The 24,804-nt window shown below is 39.8% G+C and overlaps 1 non-coding gene, 1 pseudogene and 2 gene segments (V, D, J or C); 2 read left to right on the forward strand and 2 right to left on the reverse strand.

The window, feature by feature from the left end:
* The window catches only part of LOC115824838 (Ig kappa chain V-III region MOPC 63-like), a 184,984-nt pseudogene that overhangs the window by 40,499 nt on the left and 119,681 nt on the right, over nt 1–24,804 (forward strand).
* LOC115824939 (Ig kappa chain V-V region MOPC 21-like) overlaps nt 1–24,804 on the forward strand; it is a 63,189-nt gene that overhangs the window by 12,544 nt on the left and 25,841 nt on the right. Inside the window, 1 exon segment of the V gene segment in view lies at nt 24,664–24,683. Within this exon segment, the coding sequence occupies nt 24,664–24,683 (20 nt within the window).
* trnae-uuc (transfer RNA glutamic acid (anticodon UUC)) lies at nt 10,480–10,551 on the reverse strand. Its single transcript has one exon. It is a non-coding gene; the product is annotated as a tRNA-Glu (tRNA).
* LOC115824938 (Ig kappa chain V-III region MOPC 63-like) overlaps nt 14,741–24,804 on the reverse strand; it is a 91,546-nt gene continuing 81,482 nt past the window's right edge. Inside the window, 2 exon segments of the V gene segment in view lie at nt 14,741–15,075; nt 16,488–16,516. Coding sequence covers nt 14,759–15,075; nt 16,488–16,516 — 346 coding nt within the window.

Raw genomic sequence — 24,804 nt, forward strand, 5'->3', positions numbered from 1 at the left:
TTACAGATATTAACATCTATAGTGTTCCATGTATTTACCAATGGGCAGTGTTGTAGTACTGTCATCATTTTATGTATTCTGGTGAGAGATGTTTAATACTTACACTGAAAAAGTGTAGTGCTGACAGATGTTCTGTTTGTGGAAGTAAAGGAAAGGTGAGTCAGAATTAATCTGTCTGTTTTTGTTGTTTATTTACTTTGTCTTGACAGCATTTCTCCCCTGCCGTCCACAGCAAATGTGATGCACCGTCTCTCACAGTTATCTGATTAATTAATTCATTAAGTTTATTATTAATGAATTAGGTGACTAATTAACTAACCTTGGTGTGATTTTTGACTCTAGTGTCTCGCTAGTCACTCATATCAAGAACACAACCAAAACTGCCTTTTATCACCTGCGTAACATTGCTAAAATTAGACCCTTTCTAAGTATGGCTGATGCAAAAACCATTGTTCACGCATTCGTCACGTCTCGCCTCGATTACTGCAATGTTCTTTACTCTGGCCTGCCTGCCTCTAGTACCAATAGTTTTCAGCTGGTCCAGAATGCTGCTGCTAGAATTCTGACCAGAATGAAGAAGTTCGATCACATTAGCCCTGTCCTGGCTTCCCTTCATTGGCTCCCAATTCATGCAAGGGCAGATTTTAAGGTCCTCTTATTTACATATAAAATTTTACATGGGCTTGCGCCTTCCTACCTGTCTGACTTAATTACACCCTATAACCCACCTCGCACCCTGCGCTCTCAAGATTCTGGACTATTAGTCATTCCAAGAGTTAAAAAGAAGTCCGCTGGCAACCGAGCCTTTTCCTACCGCTCTCCCTTCCTCTGGAATGGTTTACCTACAGAAGTTAGAGAGGCAAACTCTCTCAATACCTTTAAAACAAAACTAAAGACTTATCTATTTTCTCAAACTTATGCATGATATAATTTTGATTTGACTTTGCTACAGACATATAAAGCCCTTTGAAACTATAAATAGTGATATTGGGCTCTAAATAAATATTATTATTATTATTATTATTATTATTATTATTATTATTATTATTATTATTTATTTACTTTGTCTTGACAGCATTTCTCCTCTGCAGTCCACAACAAACGTGATGCGCTGTCTCTCACAGTTATCTGATTAATTAATTCATTAAGTTTATTATTAATGAATTAGGTAACTAATGTTTTTAAAGCTGATGCTGAATGTTCAGGTGAGAATTCAATTATTCATTGACAGCCAGTTTTGCTAACTTAATATGATGTAGAACTATTCCCTCAGTCGATCAATACTTTTAAAAAGCAAGGTCCTTTTCTATAACTCATTTTCAACTAAGTAATGAATGTAAAGGTGCAAAGTTGCTGTCCTCTGATATATAATCCTGTGTACTGTCTATTCACACATATATGAAACATTATAATGAGAGAGAAACTGTTCTATACATTTTCAGACCAACTAAGCTGTCCCGGAGACACTGGTCAACAGAGGATCAGACTCCACACATTGAAGACACTACAGGAGAAAGTTCTGCTGTGTTTTTTAGAGTCTTTAGAGGCCAGACAGTCACTAGTCAGGAGGCTGTAGAGAATGCAGAGAAAATTTTTGACTTTTCTTCCTCAGGGTAAAATTCCTGGAGTTTAACATGATGTGTGAATATTCAGAGAGCAGTGTGGCATACAGCTTCTGTTTCAGGCAACACTGAGAGAAGAGCAAATGCTGAAAGACCAAAGCTGCTACATGTCACATTAAACTGTTTACTATATATGTGTGTGTTAAACTTCACACACCAGATCTACCTTCTTTTCCAGAGACACAGCATCCCATGTCACCCCAACATGAAAAACACCAGTCAGACTTTTAATTGTTCAGACTAGTTTGGCTTCCAAACAGAAAAGACCGCTCAAAGACCCCTGGGAGTAAAACTTCATTGGCTGGGAATCAAACCCAGGTAAGCAACTTGAGAGGCAGCTATGCTCACCACTACAATGAGAAAGATTCCTCAAGGTCATTATTCCCAGTTCTGGATGACACAGGAAGCTGGAAGGACAATCTGAAGACACCATCTCAGACTGTGTTACTGCCAATCAAACAAAACTGACACACTACCTACTGCACTAACAAGACTGAAAAGAGGAAGCTGGTGACAAACACAAACGACAGTCCAGACAGCTCCATCTCTATCACCATGTCTGTGACTGTACGATAAATGTCTCCAAGAGACTTCCGGGTGTTTCTTCTTCACCATCCCAGATAAATCAGGAAACTCAGCTATCCCAGGATAATCCATGAGCAAAACTTCCAAAAAAAAAAAAAGAAATAAAGAAAATCCCAAAAGACAGTATTTTGACCATTAATGAGCAGCGTCAGGTGAACAGTTCTACTGTTTATTTGGAGAATCGTCCCTCTTCTCAATCACACACACTCACACACTAGCCTGTCATCCATTTCTCTGGTCACATTTTTCCTTTCACACTGTGAGAAACTTTGTCTTTGTACAGCATCCTGCAGACTCATGTGACAGAGGGCTCTGTCTCAGGCCGCGAGCATCTTTCCCCCACACCAACCTTATCCTATAGTTATACAGTGCTCATCTGTGTCTGTGCCCTGTTACATGTAGGTGTTTGCATTCACATCCACGAGAAGCTGTTTAGGCCAAAATTGAATACTTCACTTGCACACACAGCCATTTGTGTGTGTGTGTGTTTGTGTCCTGGGGCAACTTGGACCCCTTTTCAGCCTACCTTACCGCACTCTTGTAAACCATTTGTGTGCAGGTGTACTGCTTTGCATTAGTGAAGGTTCTCTGTTGAAGGTGTCAGTTTAACAATATCAGTGACAAATGTCATTACTGGGAGTCCTAAGATTTCCTGATTATCCACTGCCCTGTACACCTGCCTGTCACCCTGACCACACACTGCCCTACACACCTGTCTGTCACCCTGACCATACACTGCCCTACACACCTGTCTGCCACCCTGACCATACACTGTCCTACACACCTGTCTGCCACCCTGACCACACACTGCCCTACACACCTGTCTGTCACCCTGACCATACACTGCCCTACACACCTGCCTGTCACCCTGACCGCACACTGTCCTACACACCTGTCTGTCACCCTGACCACACACTGCCCTGCACACCTGCCTGTCACCCTGACCACACACTGTCCTACACACCTGTCTGTCACCCTGACCACACACTGTCCTACACACCTGTCTGTCACCCTGACCATACACTGTCCTACACACCTGCCTGTCACCCTGACCACACACTGCCCTACACACCTGTCTGTCACCCTGACCATACACTGCCCTACACACCTGTCTGTCACCCTGACCACACACTGCCCTGCACACCTGCCTGTCACCCTGACCACACACTGCTGTCTGGATACCTGATGATGTTTGTTTTAGTCTCTGTGGATCTCAACCTAGATCCCAGTCTCTGTGGATCTGAATGTTAACCTCTCGTTCAGTGTTGACTCTTGACTTTTTACTGTAATATTTTCATATTACACATAAAGCTCAGATACATGCCAGTCATCATCATCATAAATATGTCTTATCTTGTTGACATGATTTCTGTGACATATTCCCATATTCCAGTGAGACAATGTTCAGGTCAACACTGCTGAGTGTAAACTTTATTTGTGTCCTGACTGAGTCAGTTCTCATTCACTGATCTTTTCAAATTCTCCATTAACCAATAATATTCATAATTAAATATGATTATCTATTTTGAACACTAGATGTCAGTAGAGAACACAATATGACCATAATACTCTGGCCTTATGAAGTGTAGAATGGTTATACATGTGTGAACATATGAGTGCAGGGTGTCTGCTGTACTTAGGAAGAGTATTTCCATAGAGAGAGGACACTTTGCATTGGCAGCACATGCTTGAGTGCTCTGGGAGTGTTTATAGCTCTGTGAGTTTAAGACTTGATGACTGAGAGCTGTCTGCCCCAGTAACTTAACCCACAGCAAGCATGACTTTCATCACCATCTTCATCTGGACACTGACCTGTTGCTGTTTTAAAGGTGGGAGAGATATGAAACCTATTCACAGTCTGTATGACTGATATAAACCTTTTCAGATAAAGTGTTATGTGTAATTTACTTTGTAATCAATAATGTCACATTTATTACTTCCATTGTGTTTATTTAATTTCAGAGTCTAGAGGTCAGGTGACTGTGACTCAGACTCCTGTAGTGATATCTGCTCTTCCAGGAGACACAGTCACTATCAACTGTAAAACCAGCCCTGCAGTGTATACTGTTAGCACTCTAGATGATGATGGTAATGATGTAGATGTTCACTTCCTAGCCTGGTACCAACACAAACCTGGAGAGGCTCCTAAACTCCTGATTTATCAAGCAAGTTCCCGTGAGTCTTAAATTCCAGATCGTTTCAGTGGCAGTTGATCTGGGACTGATTTCACTCTGATCATCAGTAACATCCAGACTGAAGATGCAGGGGATTATTACTGTCAGAGTCTACATTACATCAGTAGTAGCTATGTGTTCACACAGTGATATAGAGCCGTACAAAAACCTCCCTCAGTCAGACTGCACAGAGACTGCACTGCTGCAGCTGGGACCTACTGCAGGTGCTGAGGGGGAGGATGTGATACAGCACAATCACACACTCTGTGGAGGAGAGGAATCACACTACACTAACTCTAATTACAATAACAATAATTATGAATGTCCATTAATAATATCTGTTATTAAAATCAGAGAATATCATAAACAAGTCAGTCTTCCTCAGACCAACCACTTTAATCATTCTCTGTGCTGATGGTTTAATAAAAGGTGTTATGTTCACATTTTCATAAAATGTTTTACATCAACATGACAAGGTAAAGATAATGTAACGACCTCGCCTCCTCCCTTGTCGGCCTCAGCCACTCAGCGCTCAGCGTCGCCGGTCTACTGATCACCGGTCTGATCACTCATCACCTGCACCTGTTCACTTGTTAATTTCATTAATTCTCCTGCCTATTTATACTCCTTAGTTCTGCACTTCCCCTGCGAAGTCTACTTTTGGTTACTTGCCACAGACCTTTGCCTGAGATCACGTTAGAGCCTGTTTGTATTGTTTAAGAGAGCCTTTTGTACCTCTTCAGTTCCTTGTTCCTTTCTGCCTGTTTTTTGGAATAAATTCCCGTGTTGCGCACTTGCGTCCGATTACAGTCTTGGTTCTTGACAGATAAAAAAAAAAAGTCGAACCAAATTAAAAATAAAATGAATCAAAATGATGATGTAAAAGTAAAATCTATTCACTAACAGAGCAGTGCTTTAACTGTATGTAAAATATCTCCCTACTGTGTGTGCATAATGAAAACAGCACCACACACACTCCTACACTCTTGTAGACTGAGATATTTTATTAGAACATTATATTTTCATGTCTGTGTCTGTATATAAAACATGAGCAGGAGATGAGGTGTCTAGTGGTGTTCTGGTCGACAAACCAGACCATCTCAGTCTGGTCACCAGAGGGAACTGGAGGACTCCAGACACTGTTTTTCTGATTCACCTGATCATTAGTTCATTTGTGTCACTTGTTTCTTGTTATGTTTAAGAATTTAAGTCAATTGTGTTTGTCTGCTTTGTCCAGTCTTTGGTGTTTTGGTCCAAGTCTCTGTGTCACGTCTAAGTCCTGTGCTTGTCTCTGTGTCTGTCTCTGTCTCTGTCTCTGTCTCTATCTGTATCTCTATACCTGGAGAGAACTTAATTGATTCATTTGAATCTGTTGGATGCTGAATACCTGACAACACAAATAGTGAGACACCTGTATGATGGTGGATACAGTGCTGAACACATCATCAGTCAGTGCTATGATGGTGCTGTTGGCGTGGGTGCAGTAGAAGGTGGAGCACAGACACACGAAAAGCTTGGCAGGACCATTCCCTACATACACTGCTCCAACCATCAACTGCACTCAGCAGTACTGCACACTGTCCAAGGATGTGCTAGAACATTTTTGAGTCGTTTAGTTAGTTACATGTGTTCTTCCATAGACTCTACATGAGACATCAGTCCACTGCTCCTGCTCTGGAGAAGCTGTGTCAATAGTCAGTAGTCACTGAGGATGAGGATGCACCAGTGGGTATCTGCAGTGAAGCTTCAGGGCTTTTAATCCAACCAAACTGACAGATTTTAAAGTCTAAAGTTTAGATGTCTGTCAGTCACTAATCAAGAAGTTGTAAAAGAAATACAGAGTAAATTTCTGAGTGTTCTTTCTCAGTGTAAAAGTCCTGGAATTTAACAATGGGCAGATTTTCATATTTGTTTTTAACGGTAGAGTTAGAAGATCTGAACCCATGACCAGGGGTGGACAGTAACATCATAAACCATTCACTCAACACTGTAGTTCATTCAGGTGGCATCACTGTTTTACAGGTATTGTATTACAGTAAGGACAGTAACTCGTGTTAGGTCTTAACTTGTAACAGTTGAATTTTTCTAATGGGGCCACACATGTTTTCCCTGTGTCTGCGTGGGTTTCCTCCTCCTGTGAATGTGAATGTGTTTGTCTGTGTGTCTGCCCTGTGATGGACTGGTGACCTGTCCAGGGTGTTTCCCCATCTTTTGCCCAATGAGTGCTGGGATAAGCTCCAGCACACTGTGACCCTAATTACAATAAGCTGCTTTGGAAATGAATGAATTTTCAAATGGTCAAACCAGTCCATGATACTAATAGTGTTGATCATTTAGGGTTAAGTGTGCCCAGAACTTCAGAACTTTACAAAGAATGATCCAGTAACATTCATAAGTATCACATTTCTCTTTTTTGACACTAGATGTCAGTAGATAATACAATATGGCCATAATACTCTGGCCTTATAAAGTGTAGAATGGTTCCACATGTGTGAACATATGAGTGCAGGTTGACTGCTGTACTCAGGAAGAACATTTCCATAGAGAGAGGACACTTTGCATTGACAGCACATGCTTGAGTGCTCTGGGAGTGTTTATAGCCCTGTGAGTTTAAGACTTGATGACTGAGAGCTGCCTGCCCCAGTAACTTAATCCACAGCAAGCATGACTTTCATCACCATCTTCATCTGGACACTTTTGTGTTTTGTTAAAGGTAGCAAGAACATTTCCCTGGCATTTTTTTGCTCTCCATTGAAATGTTTCATAGGAATGTTGTTATTAACTTTTCTATTTTTGTTACTGGTATATTTATTTGTGTTTTTGTGCTGTGTTGCTGTTGTTGTTATGGTGAGGATGTATATGACATTTCAACATGAAATTACGCAATGAACACACCATAACAGTGATATGAATTGTTTTGTTTGAAGAAATGACCTGACCTCTGGAAATTTTCTTATTCCAGAGTCCAGAAGTCAGGCAACTATGACTCAGACTCATGTGCTGAAGTCTGCTCTTCCAGGAAACACTGTCACTATCAACTGTAAAACTAACATAGCTGTTGATACCTGTAATGGTTTGAACTGTTTAGCTTGGTACCAACATAAACCTGGAGAGGCTCCTAAACTCCTGATTTATGCTGCAAGTTCCCGTCAGTCTGGAGTTCCAGATCGTTTCAGTGGCAGTGGATCTAGGACTGACTTCACTCTGACCATCAGTAACATCCAGACTGAAGATGCAGGAGATTATTACTGTCAGAGTCGACACTACATCAATAGCAAAGTTCTGTTCACACAGTGATATAGAGCCGTACAAAAACCTCCCTCAGTCAGACTGCACAGAGACTGCACTGCTGCAGCTGGGACCTACTGCAGGTGCTGAGGGGGAGGATGTGATACAGCACAATCACACACTCTGTGGAGGAGAGGAATCACACTACACTGACTCTAATTACAAAAACAATAATTATGAATGTCTATGAAAAAATATCTGTTATGAAAATGAAAGAACATTATAATATTCATGGAGTCAGTCCTCCTCAGTAGACCAACCGTTTTAATCATTGTGTGGTCTGATGGCTTTGTAAAAATTGCTAGGTACGAATTTTCACAAAATGTTTTACATTAACATCCCAAGGGAAGAAAACAACATGTCAGCCAAGATTATAAAATATCAGGCAATCCAAACGATGATTTAAAAGCAAAACATCTTCAGTAAAAAAGTAGTGTTTTAATTGCATGTAAGACAATATTCTGCTACTCAGTGTGCATGTTGTATTAAAAACAGAACCACACACACTTCCAGACTTTTGAAGACTTTGTGAAGATATTTTAGTGAAATTTTTGATTGTCATGTCTGTGTCTGTATTTAGTACACGAGCAGGAGATGAGGTGATAAATGGTGTCCTGGTCAACAAACAGACCATCTCAGTCTGGTCACCAGAGAGAACTGGAGGACTCCAGACACTGTTTTTCTGATTCACCTGATCATTAGTTCATTTGTGTCACCTGTTTATTCTTTTGTTTATGTATTTAAGTTCCTTGTGTTTCTGTCTTCTTTGTCCAGTCTTTGGTGTTTTGGTCAAAGTCACTGTGTCAAGTCTAAGTCCAAGTCTTGTGCTTGTCAATGTCTATGTCTCTATCTCTATTTCCATCTCTGTCTGTGCCTCTGTCTTTATCTCTGTCTCTGTCTCTATCTCTGTCTCTGTCTCTGTCTCTGTCTCTGTCTCCGTCCCTGTCCCTGTCCCTGTCTCTGTCTCTATCTCTGTCTCTGTCTCTGTCTCTGTCTCTGTCTGTATCTCTATACCTGTCCCTGTCTCTGTCTCTGTCTGTATCTCTATACCTGGAGAGAACTTCATTGATTCATCTGAATCTGTTGGATGCTGAATACCTGACAACACAAATAGTGAGACACTAGCATGATGATGGGTGCAGTGACAAAAACATCATCAGTCAGATGGTGCTAGTGGTGTGGGTGGAGTAAAAGGTGGAGTGCAGACACTGATTGAAGAAAAGTTTTGCATTCTCTACATCAGAGGTGTCCAAAGCCAATCCCAGAGAGTCTAATTCCTGCTGCTTTTTCTTGTCAACCAACTACATATGGTCTCTGATTGGCTGAAGAGTGCACTCACCTGTTTTTTTTAGGTGAAAATCAGCCTCTAATTAAGAGGTGAGAACAAAAAGCAGCAGGAATTTGGTCCTCCAGGACTGGATTTTTGCACTTCTGCCAAAACCTGCACTGTTCCAACCATCAACTGCACTCAGCAGTATTGTATACTGTTCAGGGAGAATCACAAACTACAACATTTTTGAGTCGTTTAGTTCTTCCATAGACACTACATTAAACATCAGTCCACTGCTCCCACCCTGGAAAAGCTGTTGTAGATTTGTTGGACTGGTCACTTTGATGTAACAAGCTGTAATGTTGACAGTGGAGAGGAAATTCTGACTCTGTCAATGGTCACTGAAGATGAGGATGAACCAGTGAGTATCTACAAGGAAGCTTCTGGACTTTTCCCTACTTCTGGAGTGTTTCTGAAGTAGGGAAATTCCTGGTGCAGGTCCTTGGTTCTCTGACATCAGTAAATTCTATGCTGCAGTTTAAATCTGTGTATGTGTGTAAGGCTGGTGAGGTCAATAGAAATGGACAGAGATACTTTGTGGATGGAGCAGTGTCAGAATCCAGGGGTTTTAAATCCCTCCAAAAGAAAGAGAAGAAACAGCAGTCCATTGGCTGACACTGTTGTTCTTTCCACTGTGGGACAAATACACTCAGATAACACCAACACTACTCTCAGTCAATCCCTGTAGAGATCTCTGCCTAACATGCTCAATAGAGCCATTTTTAAAATGGAGACTAGGTTTTCCTGGATAAATGTAAATTTAACTCAGACCACATCATGTCTTTTCCCCCAAATACAATGCATTTCTTGATCCCGTCTGTAGCGTTTACGGTGTGTACAACACTATAGAGAGTTTGTGACAGTGATGTGTACACCTTCCTGACTCCTCTACTGTTGCTTGTTGACAGTGCAGTAGATAGTGTGAGTTTGAGAAATGAAATTCTTGTGGCTAAACCTACGTTAGTGAAGAAGGACAATTTTCCAGTTTTTCTGGTTGGTTTATGTTCATAATGAATAGTATTAATATAGTGAAATAAAGAGAAAAAAATCCTGTCCATTTTTGCTTTTCTATTCAGTTGTACAGTTCACTGATGTTGAATACCATCTTCTGGAGCTGGGTAGAGGAGCTATGAGGCATTACTGGTTTATCTGAAATGGGGAAAACTTTACCCTGAGTGCAGAGGTAGAGAACATGGAAACATAATGTGTTAATATTCAGTGACCAGTGTGGCAAACTGCTTCTCTTTCCTGCAACAGTGATAAAATAACCAAGGAATGTTTAAAGACCAAAGCTGTCACATTAAAGGGTTTACTGTATGTGTGTGTATCAGACTTCACACACCAGATCTACCTTCTTTTCCAGAGACACAGCATCCCATGCCAACCCAACACAAACCCAGACCAGTCAGACTCTTCATTGCTGAAACTAATTTGAATTTCTAAACACAAGCCTCAAAGACCCACAGGAGCAAACACCAACTGCGTTGGCCGGGAATCAAACACGGGTCAACTGCTTGAAAGGCAGCTATGCTCACCACTATACCACCAACGCTCAAAAGTCTTCTCTAATTCTGAGTTCTGTATGACACAGGAAGCTGAGAGGAAAATCTGAAGACATCATCTCAGACTGTGTTACTGCCAACAAGCAGCTGGACAGCCAATCAAACAGGTTCATGTTAAAAGTCTCTGTCCTAACCTTCAGATGATGAAACTGACACACTACCTACTGCACTAACAAGACTGAAAAGAGGAAGCTGGTGACAAACACAAACAACAGTCCAGACAGCTCCATCTCTATCACCATGTCTGTGACTGCGTAATTAATGTCAGTGACATTTCTGACAATGTAGACATGTTTAATATCACATTTCGGAAAAAACATAATCATAATAAAAGAACATATTACAAGTGTATTGTCAATGAAGTTATAAAATAGAATCATTATTGCTCTGTCTATCTGGAATTTGGCCAATTCATTATAATAATAAGACACTGTTGTCTCTTATCTAATAGTGTTTTCAGTGTTTTCATATATAAAGGTCAGATATTTTCAGTCATCGTCATAACTCTCAGTCTATCTTCAGTCTACATTCAGTCTGTCTGTCTATTTGTTTATTTTTGTGTTGTTTTTCCTACATCCAGACAGATGTTTGGAGAAAGTGAAATGTTCCTTCCATCCCACAGGTTTGTAATCCTCTGTTAAACATGGTGCTGGATCTCTTATGGTTTGGCCTTTCATGTTATGTCATCTCGTTCAGTGTTGACTCTGTCTAGTGATTACTCCTTACTTGGTACTGTCATATATGCCTATTACACATAAAGCTCAGATATGTGTCAGACATCATTGTCATAAATATGTACTTTTGTCTCATGGTGTTGACATGGTTGCAGTGACTTGTTCCCATATTCCAGTGAGACAATGCCCAGGTACACACATTTACTTACCCTCTAAAATTCTCTAAACTGAGTTTTCTTCTTTCTTTTCTTTTCTTTTCTCCTTTTTCTTCTTCTTCTTCTTTTTTTTTTTGGTATTTTTTCCTGAGACTGTGTATCATTCAAGTTTCAACTTCCTGTTGTCTTCAGAGAAAATTTGTAACATTCCAAAGTAATCACAATTCCTTTTTTTGGACACACAAGATGTCAGCAGATAATACAATATAGCCACAATGCTCTGGCCTTATGAAGTGTGGAATGGTTACACGTGTGTGAACATATGAGTGCAGGGTGTCTGCTGTACTCAGGAAGATGATTTCCATAGAGAGAGGACACTTTGCATTGGCAGCACATGCTTGAGTGCTCTGGGAGTGTTTATAGCCCTGTGAGTTTAAGACTTGATGACTGAGAGCTGCCTGCCCCAGTAACTTAACCCACAGCAAGCATGACTTTCATCACCATCTTCATCTGGATGCTGACCTGCTGCTGCTTTAAAGGTGAGAGAGATATGAAATCTATTCACAGTCTGTATGACTGATATAATTTATCTTGTAATCATCATTTTCTTTGCTTTTAACTTAAGAATCCAGAGGTCAGGGACATGTAAACATAGTCTGCAAAATGTCCTTATTTTCAAAATAAAGTATTTTTCAGAAGCAATTACAGTCATGAGACATGTGCAGTCGTAATCTGCTTTTCTTTATTAATCTAATTCATGATATTCACCTTTCAGAGTCAAGAGGTCAGGTGACTATGACTCAGACTCCTGTAGTGAAATCTGTTCTTCCAGGAGACACAGTCACTATCAACTGTAAAACCAGCCCTGAAATTTTCCTTGGTGTTGGTCTAGCCTGGTACCAACACAAACCTGGAGAGGCTCCTAAACTCCTGATTTATGATGCAGACGAATTAGAGTCTGGAGTTCCAGATCGTTTCAGTGGCAGTGGATCTGGGACTGACTTCACTCTGACCATCAGTAACATCCAGACTGAAGATGCAGGAGATTATTATTGTCAGAGTGTACATGAGATCAGTGATATAGAGCTGTACAAAAACCTCCCTCAGTCAGACTACACAGAGACTGCACTGCTGCAGCTGGGACCTACTGCAGGTGCTGAGGGGGAGGATGTGATACAGCACAATCACACACTCTGTGGAGGAGAGGAATCACACTACACTAACTCTAATTACAATAAAATTATTTCAAATTTCCATCAACATTTTTTATGGAATGAAGGGACATCACATTTTTTATCATTTACTATTACATTCTTTATGAATTATTATTTACAGAGTTCTCCTCACACCAGCCATTTTAATCATTCTGGTGACTATAAATGTTGATATATTTATTTTGAAAACAGAGATCTTCTCTCTCCCTGGTCCACTCTCCCCCTCTACTGGCTTTTTTCTCACTCAGTCACTTCTTTCTACGCCTTGTTCTTGTTTTCGTGTTTCCATGTCTCTCTTTTCTGGAATGCCTTTTCTTCAACAAAAGCTGGTAACTAACACATGCATCCAGTTCCCCAGTTTGTGACAGAAGCCTTCACCCAAATTATTAAAGCAACAAACCAGCCCCAGCTCATGGAGCCCTGTTTTTCTCCTGTGGTGGAACCTGAGAGGTATGATGGGTCTCCTCTGAAGTGTTGAGAGTTTCTCTCCCAATGCTGCTGGTACTTTACACAAGAGGGGATCCATGCTGAGGCAACCTGGGTGACAGTGATAATTTCTCTTCTGAAAGGCCAGGCACTGATATGGGCAGCCAACCTGTATGAGAGAGACAAATCTGACAACCAACACTTTGCCCTCCATAAATCTTTCACGAAGTTTATCTCCCTGTTTACGTACACTATTGAATCCCCTGCTAAATGGCACAACGGGTGAGATGGAGTGCCAGGAGTGTGTCACCTCAGAGGAGCAGGTCATCTGTGATCTCTTATGTAGACAGTAGTCTTCTGTAATCTTTTATGTAGACAGTAGTCTTTTGTGATCTCTTATGCAGACAGTAGTAGTCTGTGATCTCTTATGTAGACAGTAGTCTTCTGTGATCTCTTATGTAGACAGTAGTCTTCTGTGATCTCTTATGTAGACAGTAGTCGTCTGTGATCTCTTACGTAGACAGTCTTATGTGATCTCTTGTGCAGACAGTAGTCGTCTCTGACCTAGACACACTGACAATAAAATTTTTACTAATACAGTAATACACTAATACATCTTTAATAATACAGTAAAGTCATAATGTGTGTTTCACATTCAAACACCAAACTAAAAACGTAAACCACACACACACCTGTCCCAGTCTCAGGGGGTTTAGGGCTGTGTGAGTGGGTGCTGTGAGGGTGAAAGTCAGATTTGCATGTGCAGGGCGACACCCACACTCCCAGAATAGAGCAGCACTGTGGCCAGATGTTCCCCTGTCCCCAGGGGGCTAGAGTGAGTTTACAGATCATTACTTTAATATCAGTGTCATCACGAAGACCAAACCTGGACCAGACCATCGACATCTGAGTCAGACTAACACACACTAAATATCAAAGTCATAGACTCTGTTTTATTAAATTTGCGAAAAGATTATAAATGATTATAGAAGATTGATTTATACTAAAATTACTATTCATAGATTTATGATAAACTTACAATGAACTACCTTTTTACTTTACAAAATATGTTTACTAACATATCATTTATAAATAAATGAGTTTAATATTTCAAATATAAAGAAGTATTTGTTTGTTTATTTGTGTAGTTATTTATTCAGTGGATCACTTTCCTGTCATTATGTTAATATGTGTTATCATACAGCTCTATGAGAGGAATTAATATGTTTGACTCTAGTATGAAATGTGTGCTGAAGTATATCTAGATTCCTAAGAGTTGAGTCTGATTAAAAAGTTGCAGATTTAAGGGAAATGTTTACTGTGTCACACTAGTAACAATAAAGCTGCTTCCTTGGACTTATGATGCCCTGTGCATTTATGAATGACAGTAATGATTTAGTGTGTGTGACTTTGGTAAAGAAAATTATGTTTGATAAAGACAGACATACAGAGAGGGGAATGGTTGTTATTGAAAAGCTCTTTATTTTCATCATGAATAAAATAGAACAAGAGTTAAGCAGTAAAGCACACACATACAGTGGACATGAATGGATTTGATATGAAACACAACAATATCACATGGAAGATGCTCTGATGACAACTCAAGCTGCTGGAAAGACTCACACACAGGGTCAAACCCAGCACAAAGCCAGTCTCATACACTCATAACAGAAACAGGAGGGAGAGGAGGTGTGTGTGCGTGTGTGTGTGTGTGTGTGTGTGTTCTCACTACTCAGAACACTGGTCTTTCCTCAGTGTCTGGGTCACTGCAGACTGGGAGCCCTGTGTGGCCTCACAGGTCACTGACATCTTACTCCACTGCTCCTCCTGGAGGGTGAGGGTGCTGCTCCAGCTGTAGAGACCGTCCTTCTGTAAAACCCCAGGGCTGGAGCTCACCCCTGAACTCCAACTCTTACCATCCACCTTCCAGTTCAGCTTCCAGTCTGAGGGGAAGCCCTTGTTGGCCAGACACATGAGTGTGGCTTTCCCCTGCTGCAGCTCCACGCTGGAGGGGGGCAGGACCGTGAGGGTGGGCTGGGTGTCACCTAGGAGACAGATGAGAAATCACAGATGTCATTGGGTGGAGAGAGAGATGACATGTGTCCATCAATCAGTAGAGGGACACAGCAGTATGAGACATGATTAGTCTCCATCTCACATTCATATGTGTGTGATTTTCTTCTTTAAACACACACTTTATCTGTGCTTCAAAAACAGACAGGCTCTGCCTCTTTCACTTCCCTTATCTCTGACTCACAGAGCACAACCAAGATCAGCAGAGCGTTGAAAGACAGTTACAGTCGTTTTATAAATAACTGTTTACTCCAAAACACATTTTCATGTAAAAATAAAATGCATCTCTAGAATTTTTTTGGAGTCGTTAAAGAAAAAATGCTTTTAAAAGTTCCCTCATGCAATCAGTTTTAAAATATTTATCTTTCAGTTTTATCCAGTCACTTTAAACCTCACGTGAACTGAGACCGAAATCTACAGTGTATTTTTTACTGGATTTCTGAATTATTAAACATTACGAAACCTTATTATTAAACACTGGAAAATTAACATTACAATGCCAAACGGATGTCATAATGTAAACCAATGTTACAATCTACATCTCTCTGCCCTTTTCTCTTTTTGAAAGTCTGTTTTCATCCAAGTTGTTACATATCGCTTTGGGTTGAAGTTGAAGTTCTGCAGTTATATCCATATATTTTTTTAATTCATACTGTTAACATTATGATTAATCAACATCTCAGTTCTGATCAGGCAACATCTCAAGAAATTTATATTTCAAAAATTCAAAGTATTCTGGCTTCATTTTCTATCATTTTTCATTTTAAAAAGTAAAAATGTGAGAAATACAAAGGCGACTGTATTAGAGACTATTTTATTCTAACAGCCAACACTGTCACTGGATCAACACTAAATATAAATAAAACTTAATACAATATAAATTGTGTCATTTATAAACTACACAATGTTACTACACTTTGCTTTAATCTGGATTTAAAATGTTTTCATAAAGAGAAGAGACTTTTACTTACGTCCAATTGAAACTTTGGTACCTCCACCAAAAGTGACCCACAGTGATACAAACTGGTTAAGTGGCCGTACAAAAACCTCCTGCTCTAATGACTCTGATCTCTCTGTGATTTACAGCACATTGTTTCACACTGTTAACATTATTATTAATCAGTCTACCAACACTCATCAATCAACCCATCAACTCATTCATATTCTAACATTTACAAACATATTTATGTCATTTTGTGAGTGTGTGCGTGTTTGTTTTTAAACATCAAACTGACTATCAGTTTACTCATAAACAAACCCATGATTAAAGAATCATTTCCCCCACAGACACTCATCTGTCACATGGGAACTAATTACACATCTTTTCCTAAAACAATTGATTTATTTGATATTTAATAAAGATAAAATACATCTGGATACTCACTGCCAACATCCAGTTTGATTCCTCCACAACTGAATCACTGAACAAAAACCCTCTAATGCAGAAACAGATGGAATCAAAGTTGAACAATTAGAGATCTGAGTATAACACATTGCCCCCTACTGGAACATGTGGGAATCTCAAATAGTTTAGTTTCTCTCTGTGACTTCTAGGAATGTGTGTTAGACAGGTTTTCTCATCCGCCACAGACCTGAAGGTGTCTGCAGGAGCCTGGACAGAGTCCAGAACAGAACAAATGAGGTCCAGGTGAAGCTGATCAGGGAGAGCACTCCTGAGTTCAGACAAACCACATCACTGCTCTTCACACAGCTCAGAGACCCAGATGAACACACACATTCTCTCACATTCCTCCTCTCATTTACACACACACACACACACACACACACACACACACACACACACACACACACACACACACATACACACACACAAACACGCACACACACCTACACACACACACACACACACGTTGCAGGAGTAGTTTTACCATTTATTGAAACTAAATTACAGCACGAAAAAGCCCTTCTTTTTGGTAAATCGACAGCTGTGTAGTTTATTTACAGTAAATACTTAAGAAAGAATTAAATACACATTACACACGAGAGATACACGAGATAGTGTATACAGTGAAATGCACTAAGTAAATAAACAGATAAAGTACTTTTCGAGCTATTTAGTATCCTGTGTGTCGGGATGCTGTAACCACTATTACACAGCCGGTCCAAGTAGGGAATGTTGTACCTCGATGTTTTGTGCTCTCAATTCAAGTGGAGAGATATTCGACCGACAGCCTAGAACAATAGCCTAGGTGTGATCCCAACCCCCTCCTAACGGCCGCGTCATGAATTACTTGGTCAACCAACTCAGAAGTTCCCTTCAACGTAGACCAAAAGATTGTTTGCCAGTGCCAACGAGGTGAAGAAATTTTCGGCTTACTGCCGGCCTACTGTCATCTTTCCCTAGACAGAGAATTGCGTTCAACATGTATTTTGTTTCAACGTCATCGGCCACCCAGAATTTAATAGCAAATTAGTTTAATGGCCATGTTCTGTGTGAAACGACACAGTAACAACTTGATAGAGAACAGTTGTTCATCTACAGTTATGTTCTCACTAGGTATGTAAGAAGCAATACTTTATCGAAAATCTAATTTATCTGTCACAAGATGGGCAGCCCTTGCATTCTTGTCATCAAAGCGCAGATAGCGCATGATATCGTGGAATCTCGATAATGGGATTTCCGTCTCTGAAAATGGGATTTCCCACGTTAGCAGACCAGTAGTCGTCCGGGTTTATGATTTTACCGCCCGTAATACCTGTCAAATAAAGGAGACCTGCAGTTTGAACTTATTTTCGATCATCATTTCGATCAGTTTCTGCTTCAGAGTATTTCTGAATCTTTCACCACATTTCTGTGTCAGTCAAACACACTAAACTGTTCAATGGACTTGTAATACTGTCCTTGGCATAACATGTGGGCCCTGGGGTTTCTCTCATGATATTGCACTCTCGCGCCAGCAGTTTGTTCAACCCATACTGTGCCGTCTCTTGCGTAGGGTTTTATTATATTGAATGAATTAGCATTCGCAAAATTCCTGCTCACTATCTAGGTCATATAATAATTAGTTACGCCCCTCTACGTGAAACAAAAATGCGTTTATTATACGTTTATCCGCTTTACAAAACATTTGCATTTTAATACTGTAAATTATTTTTGCAGCTCTAAAATAATGTAATGTCATGACATGAGAATAAAGCTTACCATAGTTTACACACGAACTATCAGTCATATGATGGCTAATTACGCATGGTTCAAGTAGGCTAGTGCAATGAAACAAAAATGCGCTTCAGTTAGTTATTAAATTGTCGTCATTTTTGCACATTATGTAATATTAATGTATGACTCTTATAACTCTTATAGGGTTTTATATATATATATAAAGACAGAAAACTAGTACGAGCGAACCCTTGCGCCATCTGCTGCGAGAAAAGGGAATCGCAGCCTTGAAAGGCAGGAAACAACATGGCCGAACGCGAGGCTGATAGCAGGTTCACAGAATTTGAAGCGAAATAGCTTTAAATGAGCTTGTACCGGGGTGATTTTGAAAATTTAAGGATACTGGGTGATAAAATGCACAAATCTAGGAAAAGTCATGGAAGGACGGCCCTGAAATTTGACCGAGTGCAAAGATTTAATTTTTTTTTGGGTCACTGCAGTCAAATGACCGCCGCTCGGCGCTTCTAGGTATAAGTGGGTCAAACCAGCATGGCGCTTCTAGTAAGACGTCACAGTGGTCAAATGACCGGCGCTCGGCGCTTCTAGTGTTAACCTGTACAAACAAAAATGAAGTTCATCAAAATATTAGATTCTCATGCCCATTAGTATCCATTCCCCAGTGTTCTTTTAATCTGTTCATATTCGGATGCCCCTTTCCTCGTGCCAGTTGCTAACCGCTGGTTGTCATGGTCATTGCTCACACCACATCTCGTCCCTTTTCTTTATACTGGTGGCGAGTGTGGACCCGGAGACGTGTTGTACTATTTTATTGTACCTTGACAGCCTAATACTGTTTTATTGCTAGTGCTAATAAAAGATGCAATCCCTGTCTACCTGTGATTCCTGCAAGAGTCGTGTCACTCGGGAATAAGGGGTAACACACAGAGAGAGAGAGAGGCAGAGACAGAGAGAGAGGCAGAGAGGGAGAGAGAGAGGCAGAGACAGAGAGAGAGGCAGAGAGAGAAAATCAAATTTGTTAAGATCAAACACACACTCTCAGTTTATACATCCGGTACAGCACAGATCAGTAACCCAGTTGTGTAGATACCAAAGACAAGAGGACAAATCTCTCTCAATAATTCAACACTAAAGTCAAAGTTTAAAGGCCAGATGGACTAGAGAGATAGAGATGATCCATTAGATGAATTAATGAGTTATAAATTGAGAGTTCTACTGAAGAAAAAGCTATTTAGGATTTTTTTTTATTGAATTTGTTGATAATTTTTTTTATGTTTTATTGCTTTTATTGTCATATTTTCTTTATTTTGATAATTTGACTTTTATGGATTGACTAATTTTCTTTTTTGTTTGTCATCTATCTGTCTCTGAGTTTCATTGTATTTACTGTGCTCTGTTGAATCAGTCAGATGTTCTGAGGGCGAATAGTTTTTCTCTCATTTTTTGCAGTGTTGTATTTGACAGTGTTCGTGTACTGAGTATTGAACCATAATGAACTCCAGTATTGAGCAGTAATGTATTACTCTTACATATTGAGTATTTAACAGTAATAAATCATACATTCATCATTGTACAGTAATTTGTTACTCTGACATTAGACATGAAAACATAATATGATGTTTATTTTATTTCCTCTATTATTATCGAGTCCTTTATTGTAATGTCTTAATTATTTTATTTTATAAATATTTCTGCATTTGTATGTGTGTGAGTTTCAATGTATTAATGTATTTGCTTTGTTGATTCGGTGAGATAGTATGGAAGGCAGGGGATGGTGGTGTGTGCGTGCGTGTGTGTGCGTGCGTGCATGCGTGTGTGTGTGTGTGTGTGTGTGTGCGTGTGTGTGTGTGCTTTATTGTTGTTGTAGTTGTTGTTGTTTTCTTTGTTTGAGTAAGACATACTATGAAGATAACATTAACGAAAAACCTTTTCTAAGTTTTCTCCTTCATTATTGAAGATAATGTGTAGTGTGTGCTAACTTTTTTGCTATTACATTCTTAAGGACATACAAACATACAAACAATGACACCAGATTTTAATGTGAAATATTTACAAGTCATAGTCATTTTTACAGTGTGTGAGTTTAGTCCAGAACAGAGACAGTCAGACACACTGTAAGTAAAGACTGTATCAGTAAACTGTAAGTATTGTGATCATATAAAACTCTTTACTCTGTGCTGTGAAGAAGATCATTTCCATAGAGAGAGGACACTTTGCATTGGCAGCACATGCTTGAGTGCTCTGGGAGTGTTTATAGCCCTGTGAGTTTAAGACTTGATGACTGAGAGCTGTCTGCCCCAGTAACTTAACCCACAACAAGCATGACTTTCATCACCATCTTCATCTGGACACTTTTGTGGTGTGTTAAAGGTAATAGAAATTTATTTTACTGGAATTTTGTAGTAAATTTCAAAGTAGTTTTTATATATATTCAACTAATATATCTATTTGTGTGGTCATTTCCATTATCATGTTTGGATTTAAGATATTTGGATATAATCATCTTTGGATGATTATATTAAACTTTCTTTATTCACTTTACAGACCAACAGAGCTGTCCTGGAGACATTGGTCAGCAGAGGATCAGACTCCACACATTGAAGACACTACAGGAGAAAGTTCTGCTGTGTTTTTTAAGAGCAAAAACGTTCATTGATCTTTTTGCTCTCGGTTGCTTTTATGTAGCATTCAGTCAGTTACTCTGTTCAGATCTCTACTGTTCTGATAGAGTGAATGACCTGATAACCCCACCCATGGTTCAGATACACACGACCAAACATAAGGAAAAAGATCGCAAACATGAAGGGCTTTTTTTTAATCTGTATGGAATGCCAAAGTCCACAAGGCATTTTAGGGGAAAATATTATTTTGGCCAAATAATCTGAAGTCCATGTGCACATGTAGACCTTTAACAAAGTCTTTGGATGATTCCCTGGTGAAGATCTGTAGGTCTTCAGTCTCACTGTATGCATTAAGTGATGCATCCTCACATATGGGCTGTTAGTTCATTTTACTGTTACATCAAAAATTTGGATTGAATTTAATATTGTATTCATATTCTATATTGTATATTTATTTTTTTTATATTGCATTCATTATTAAAAGTATTAAAGCGACTGGCCTAAGGACTGAGATTATAAATATTATAATGTACTCTTATTTCCAAAGCAGCTATTTTTTAATGAACATTCATAATTATTGTTGTTTTTATTAGAGTTAGCGCAGTGTGATTCCTCTCCTCCACAGAGTGTGTGATTGTGCTGTATCACATCCTCCCCCTCAGCACCTGCAGTAGGTCCCAGCTGCAGCAGTGCAGTCTCTGTGCAGTCTGACTGAGGGAGGTTTTTGTACGCCTCTATATCACTGTGTGAACACATATTTGCTACTGATGTAGTGGTAACTCTGACAGTAATAATCTCCTGCATCTTCAGTCTGAATGTTACTGATGGTCAGAGTGAAGTCAGTCCCAGATCCACTGCCACTGAAACGATCTGGAACTCCAGACTGACGGGTGCTTACATACTTAATCAGGAGTTTAGGAGTCTCTCCAGGTTTCTGTTGGTACCAAAACACACAGGCTGCGCTACAGCTTGTTGTTGGAGTTCTGAGTCTACAGCTGATTATAACAGTGTCTCCTGGAAGAGCTGCTTTCACTGCAGGAGTCTGAGTCACTGTGACCTGACTTCTGGATCCTGAAACAAAAACAGACATAGATAATAATACAGACAAGAAAAACAACACCAACAATTTTTTGACAATGAATTAACAGACAATCAAATTCTATTCATAATTTTCCTTTTACCTTCAACAAAACACAAAAGTGTCCAGATGAAGATGGTGATGAAAGTCATGCTTGCTGTAGGTTAAGTTACTGGGGCAGGCAGCTCTCAGTCATCAAGTCTTAAACTCACAGGGCTATAAACACTCCCAGAGCACTCAAGCATGTGCTGTCAATGCAAAGTGTCCTCTCTCTATGGAAATGATCTTCCTGAGTACAGCAGACACCCTGCACTCATATGTTCACACATGTGGAACCATTCTACACTTTATAAGGCCAGAGTATTACAGCCATATTACGTTATCTACTGATATCTCCTGTCAAAAAGGAGAATTATGACTACTCATGAGTGTTAATCAATTTTTGTAAAGCTCTGAAGTTCATAGGACACTGAAACCTGAATGATCAACACTATCAGTAGTGTGGACTGTGCTGATCATTAGAAAATTAAACTGTAATAAACTATGACCCAACATGTGATGTCTTTATTTTAATATAATACCTGTTGAGAAAATGATGGCACCTGAATGAACTACAGCATTGAGTAAATGGTTTATATTAAACTACAGTGTTGTATGAATGCTTTATAATAAAGTATTGTGTTGAGTGAATGATTTATAATGGACTACATTTTTGGGTGAGGTGTTTTTGGTTTCATAGATTTAATGTGTAATATTTGTAGCCATGTTTGTTCATGAACTTTAAATTAAAAATTCACTCCTGTGACAAGTCATCCATTAGTTTGTAAGTGAGATGGAAAGATGTAGAGTAGGTTGTTATACAGGAGTGTCTGTGTGTTGATGTGTGAGTCTCTGATCAAATGTAACTCACTGTCTGCTGGACCATAGGACTTCTGTAGTACCATCAGGATTATCGGGTTCAAGTTTTCAAGTTTAAGATTCCAGAGGTGATATTTTAGTATTTTAATAATTTGTTGATGGTATCACATTGCTAACATGCTCTGTTTTTGTTTTTTGTTTTTTCTGAACTTTTTATTTTAACTCATGAACTGTGGTTCCTGATGAAAAGCAAAAGAGCGCCAGGGAAAAAGAGCCTTTCACTTAAAGAATCCCCCCCACAAAACACTACACACAGTGTTTTGCAAAACACTAAACACATTCCTCTACATTAGACACAGAAATCTAAAATGATGGCACTTTGCCATTTCAAGGCACTGCCTTTAAAAATACCACACCTATGAACCAGTTGATTAAACACAGTTGTCAGGTGTACAGACACTTGCTTAATTGCAAATTCACAAGTCAAGTGTAAGCACTATAAAAAAGGCAACAGGTGAGTTTACCTGTCTTCAACAAAAATGGAAATATAGTAAGAGGAGGAGGAGGAAGAGGAGGAGGAAGAGGAAGGGGAAGAGGTAGATCTAGAGGAGGAGGAGGACAAAGAAGATGAGGACCAGATTTATCAGATGAGATTCGAGCAACATTGGTTGACAACTGCCCATCCCTCACCAATCACCTGTGACAAATCCACCCAAAGTGTCTAATGGTGCAACGCCGTGGAGGAGGACAGACAGGATGTAAAAAATAATGAGTGTTGTGTGGTCAGTCATCACGGTTCAACACCCACTGATCAGCATGTTCACTGCTATTTAATAACTGTCATTAACCAAGTCATTCTAATTATCAGTATAATACAGTCCAAAAGTGACCAGAGCCGAGCCTTGTTATTGTCCTTGCTGATACGTTGCCATGGTGTTTTCACTGTGGTGAGATGTATTATAAATCATTGATTTGCAGGTCAGTGTTCTGCTCAGCCTGTGTGTGGTCTGGCTTGTGCTGAGAGAGACCAGCACAGACCCTCAGCTTTCGTCTGTGTCCTGACACGCAGGACTGGAGCACACTCCTCCTCCACCTCAGGTATTAAAGTTCTCCACCTGTCAGTTAACATTTCTCTGAGACTAGACACTGACAAGTATATCGGACAGTACCTAATCACCATTTTACACAGAGTACAGTAATATGGAGTGTGTTTTTAACAAACTCTGTAGGTTACGGTCCATTCCCAGGAGTCGGCCAGACTGCCACACCTAAGGAGATCATCAGGGGTTCTTTGGACCCTTTGAGTCCATTTCTAAAGAGTAGCTCCACCTGCCATAGTTCACTCAGAAAAGTGAACCAACCACCTCAGGTACTAAAGTTCTCAATCTGTCAACTAAGAGCAGGATGTTCTATTTGAGACTATCAGCCTCATACAGCGGAGTAGGGGTGAAATTTGCTCATTAATAAATACACATCTTTGTGCTTCAATGTCTCTGTTTTAACTGATTCACTTGATCAGAGACATAATCTCCTCTTGTGTCCACAGAATTTAGTTTGGTGTTGTCATTTTATCAGCTGTCTCAAAATTTACTTCAACATGCTTAATGTGGACATCAACCTTTTGCATATGTTAATTCCCAGGATGATGAGACTGTCAGCAGGAAGTTTGGATAAACGGAAACATCGGCTCATTTGAGACATCTGCACAATACTAATTCTGGCAGGTTTATGACGAGACATTTATCATTATGTTTACTGAAAATTTATCCAAACCACAGGTTATGATCCATTTCCAGGAGTCGGCCCAACTCCCACACCCGAGAAGATAATCAGAAGTCTCTCTGGACCTCTTGAGTCCCTCTTTAAGGAGGACCTGGAACGCCTGCTGTCTGTCCCTCAAGACTGGTTACCAACCAGCACAGGTACTATTTAGTCTTTAATCTATCAGCTAAGAGTAGACTTTTCTGTTGAGGAAAACAGACAGATTCTGTCTTATCAGAAACAGCAA

The sequence above is a fragment of the Chanos chanos genome, chromosome 12, assembly GCF_902362185.1.
Source record: "Chanos chanos chromosome 12, fChaCha1.1, whole genome shotgun sequence".
Lineage (NCBI taxonomy): Eukaryota > Metazoa > Chordata > Actinopteri > Gonorynchiformes > Chanidae > Chanos > Chanos chanos.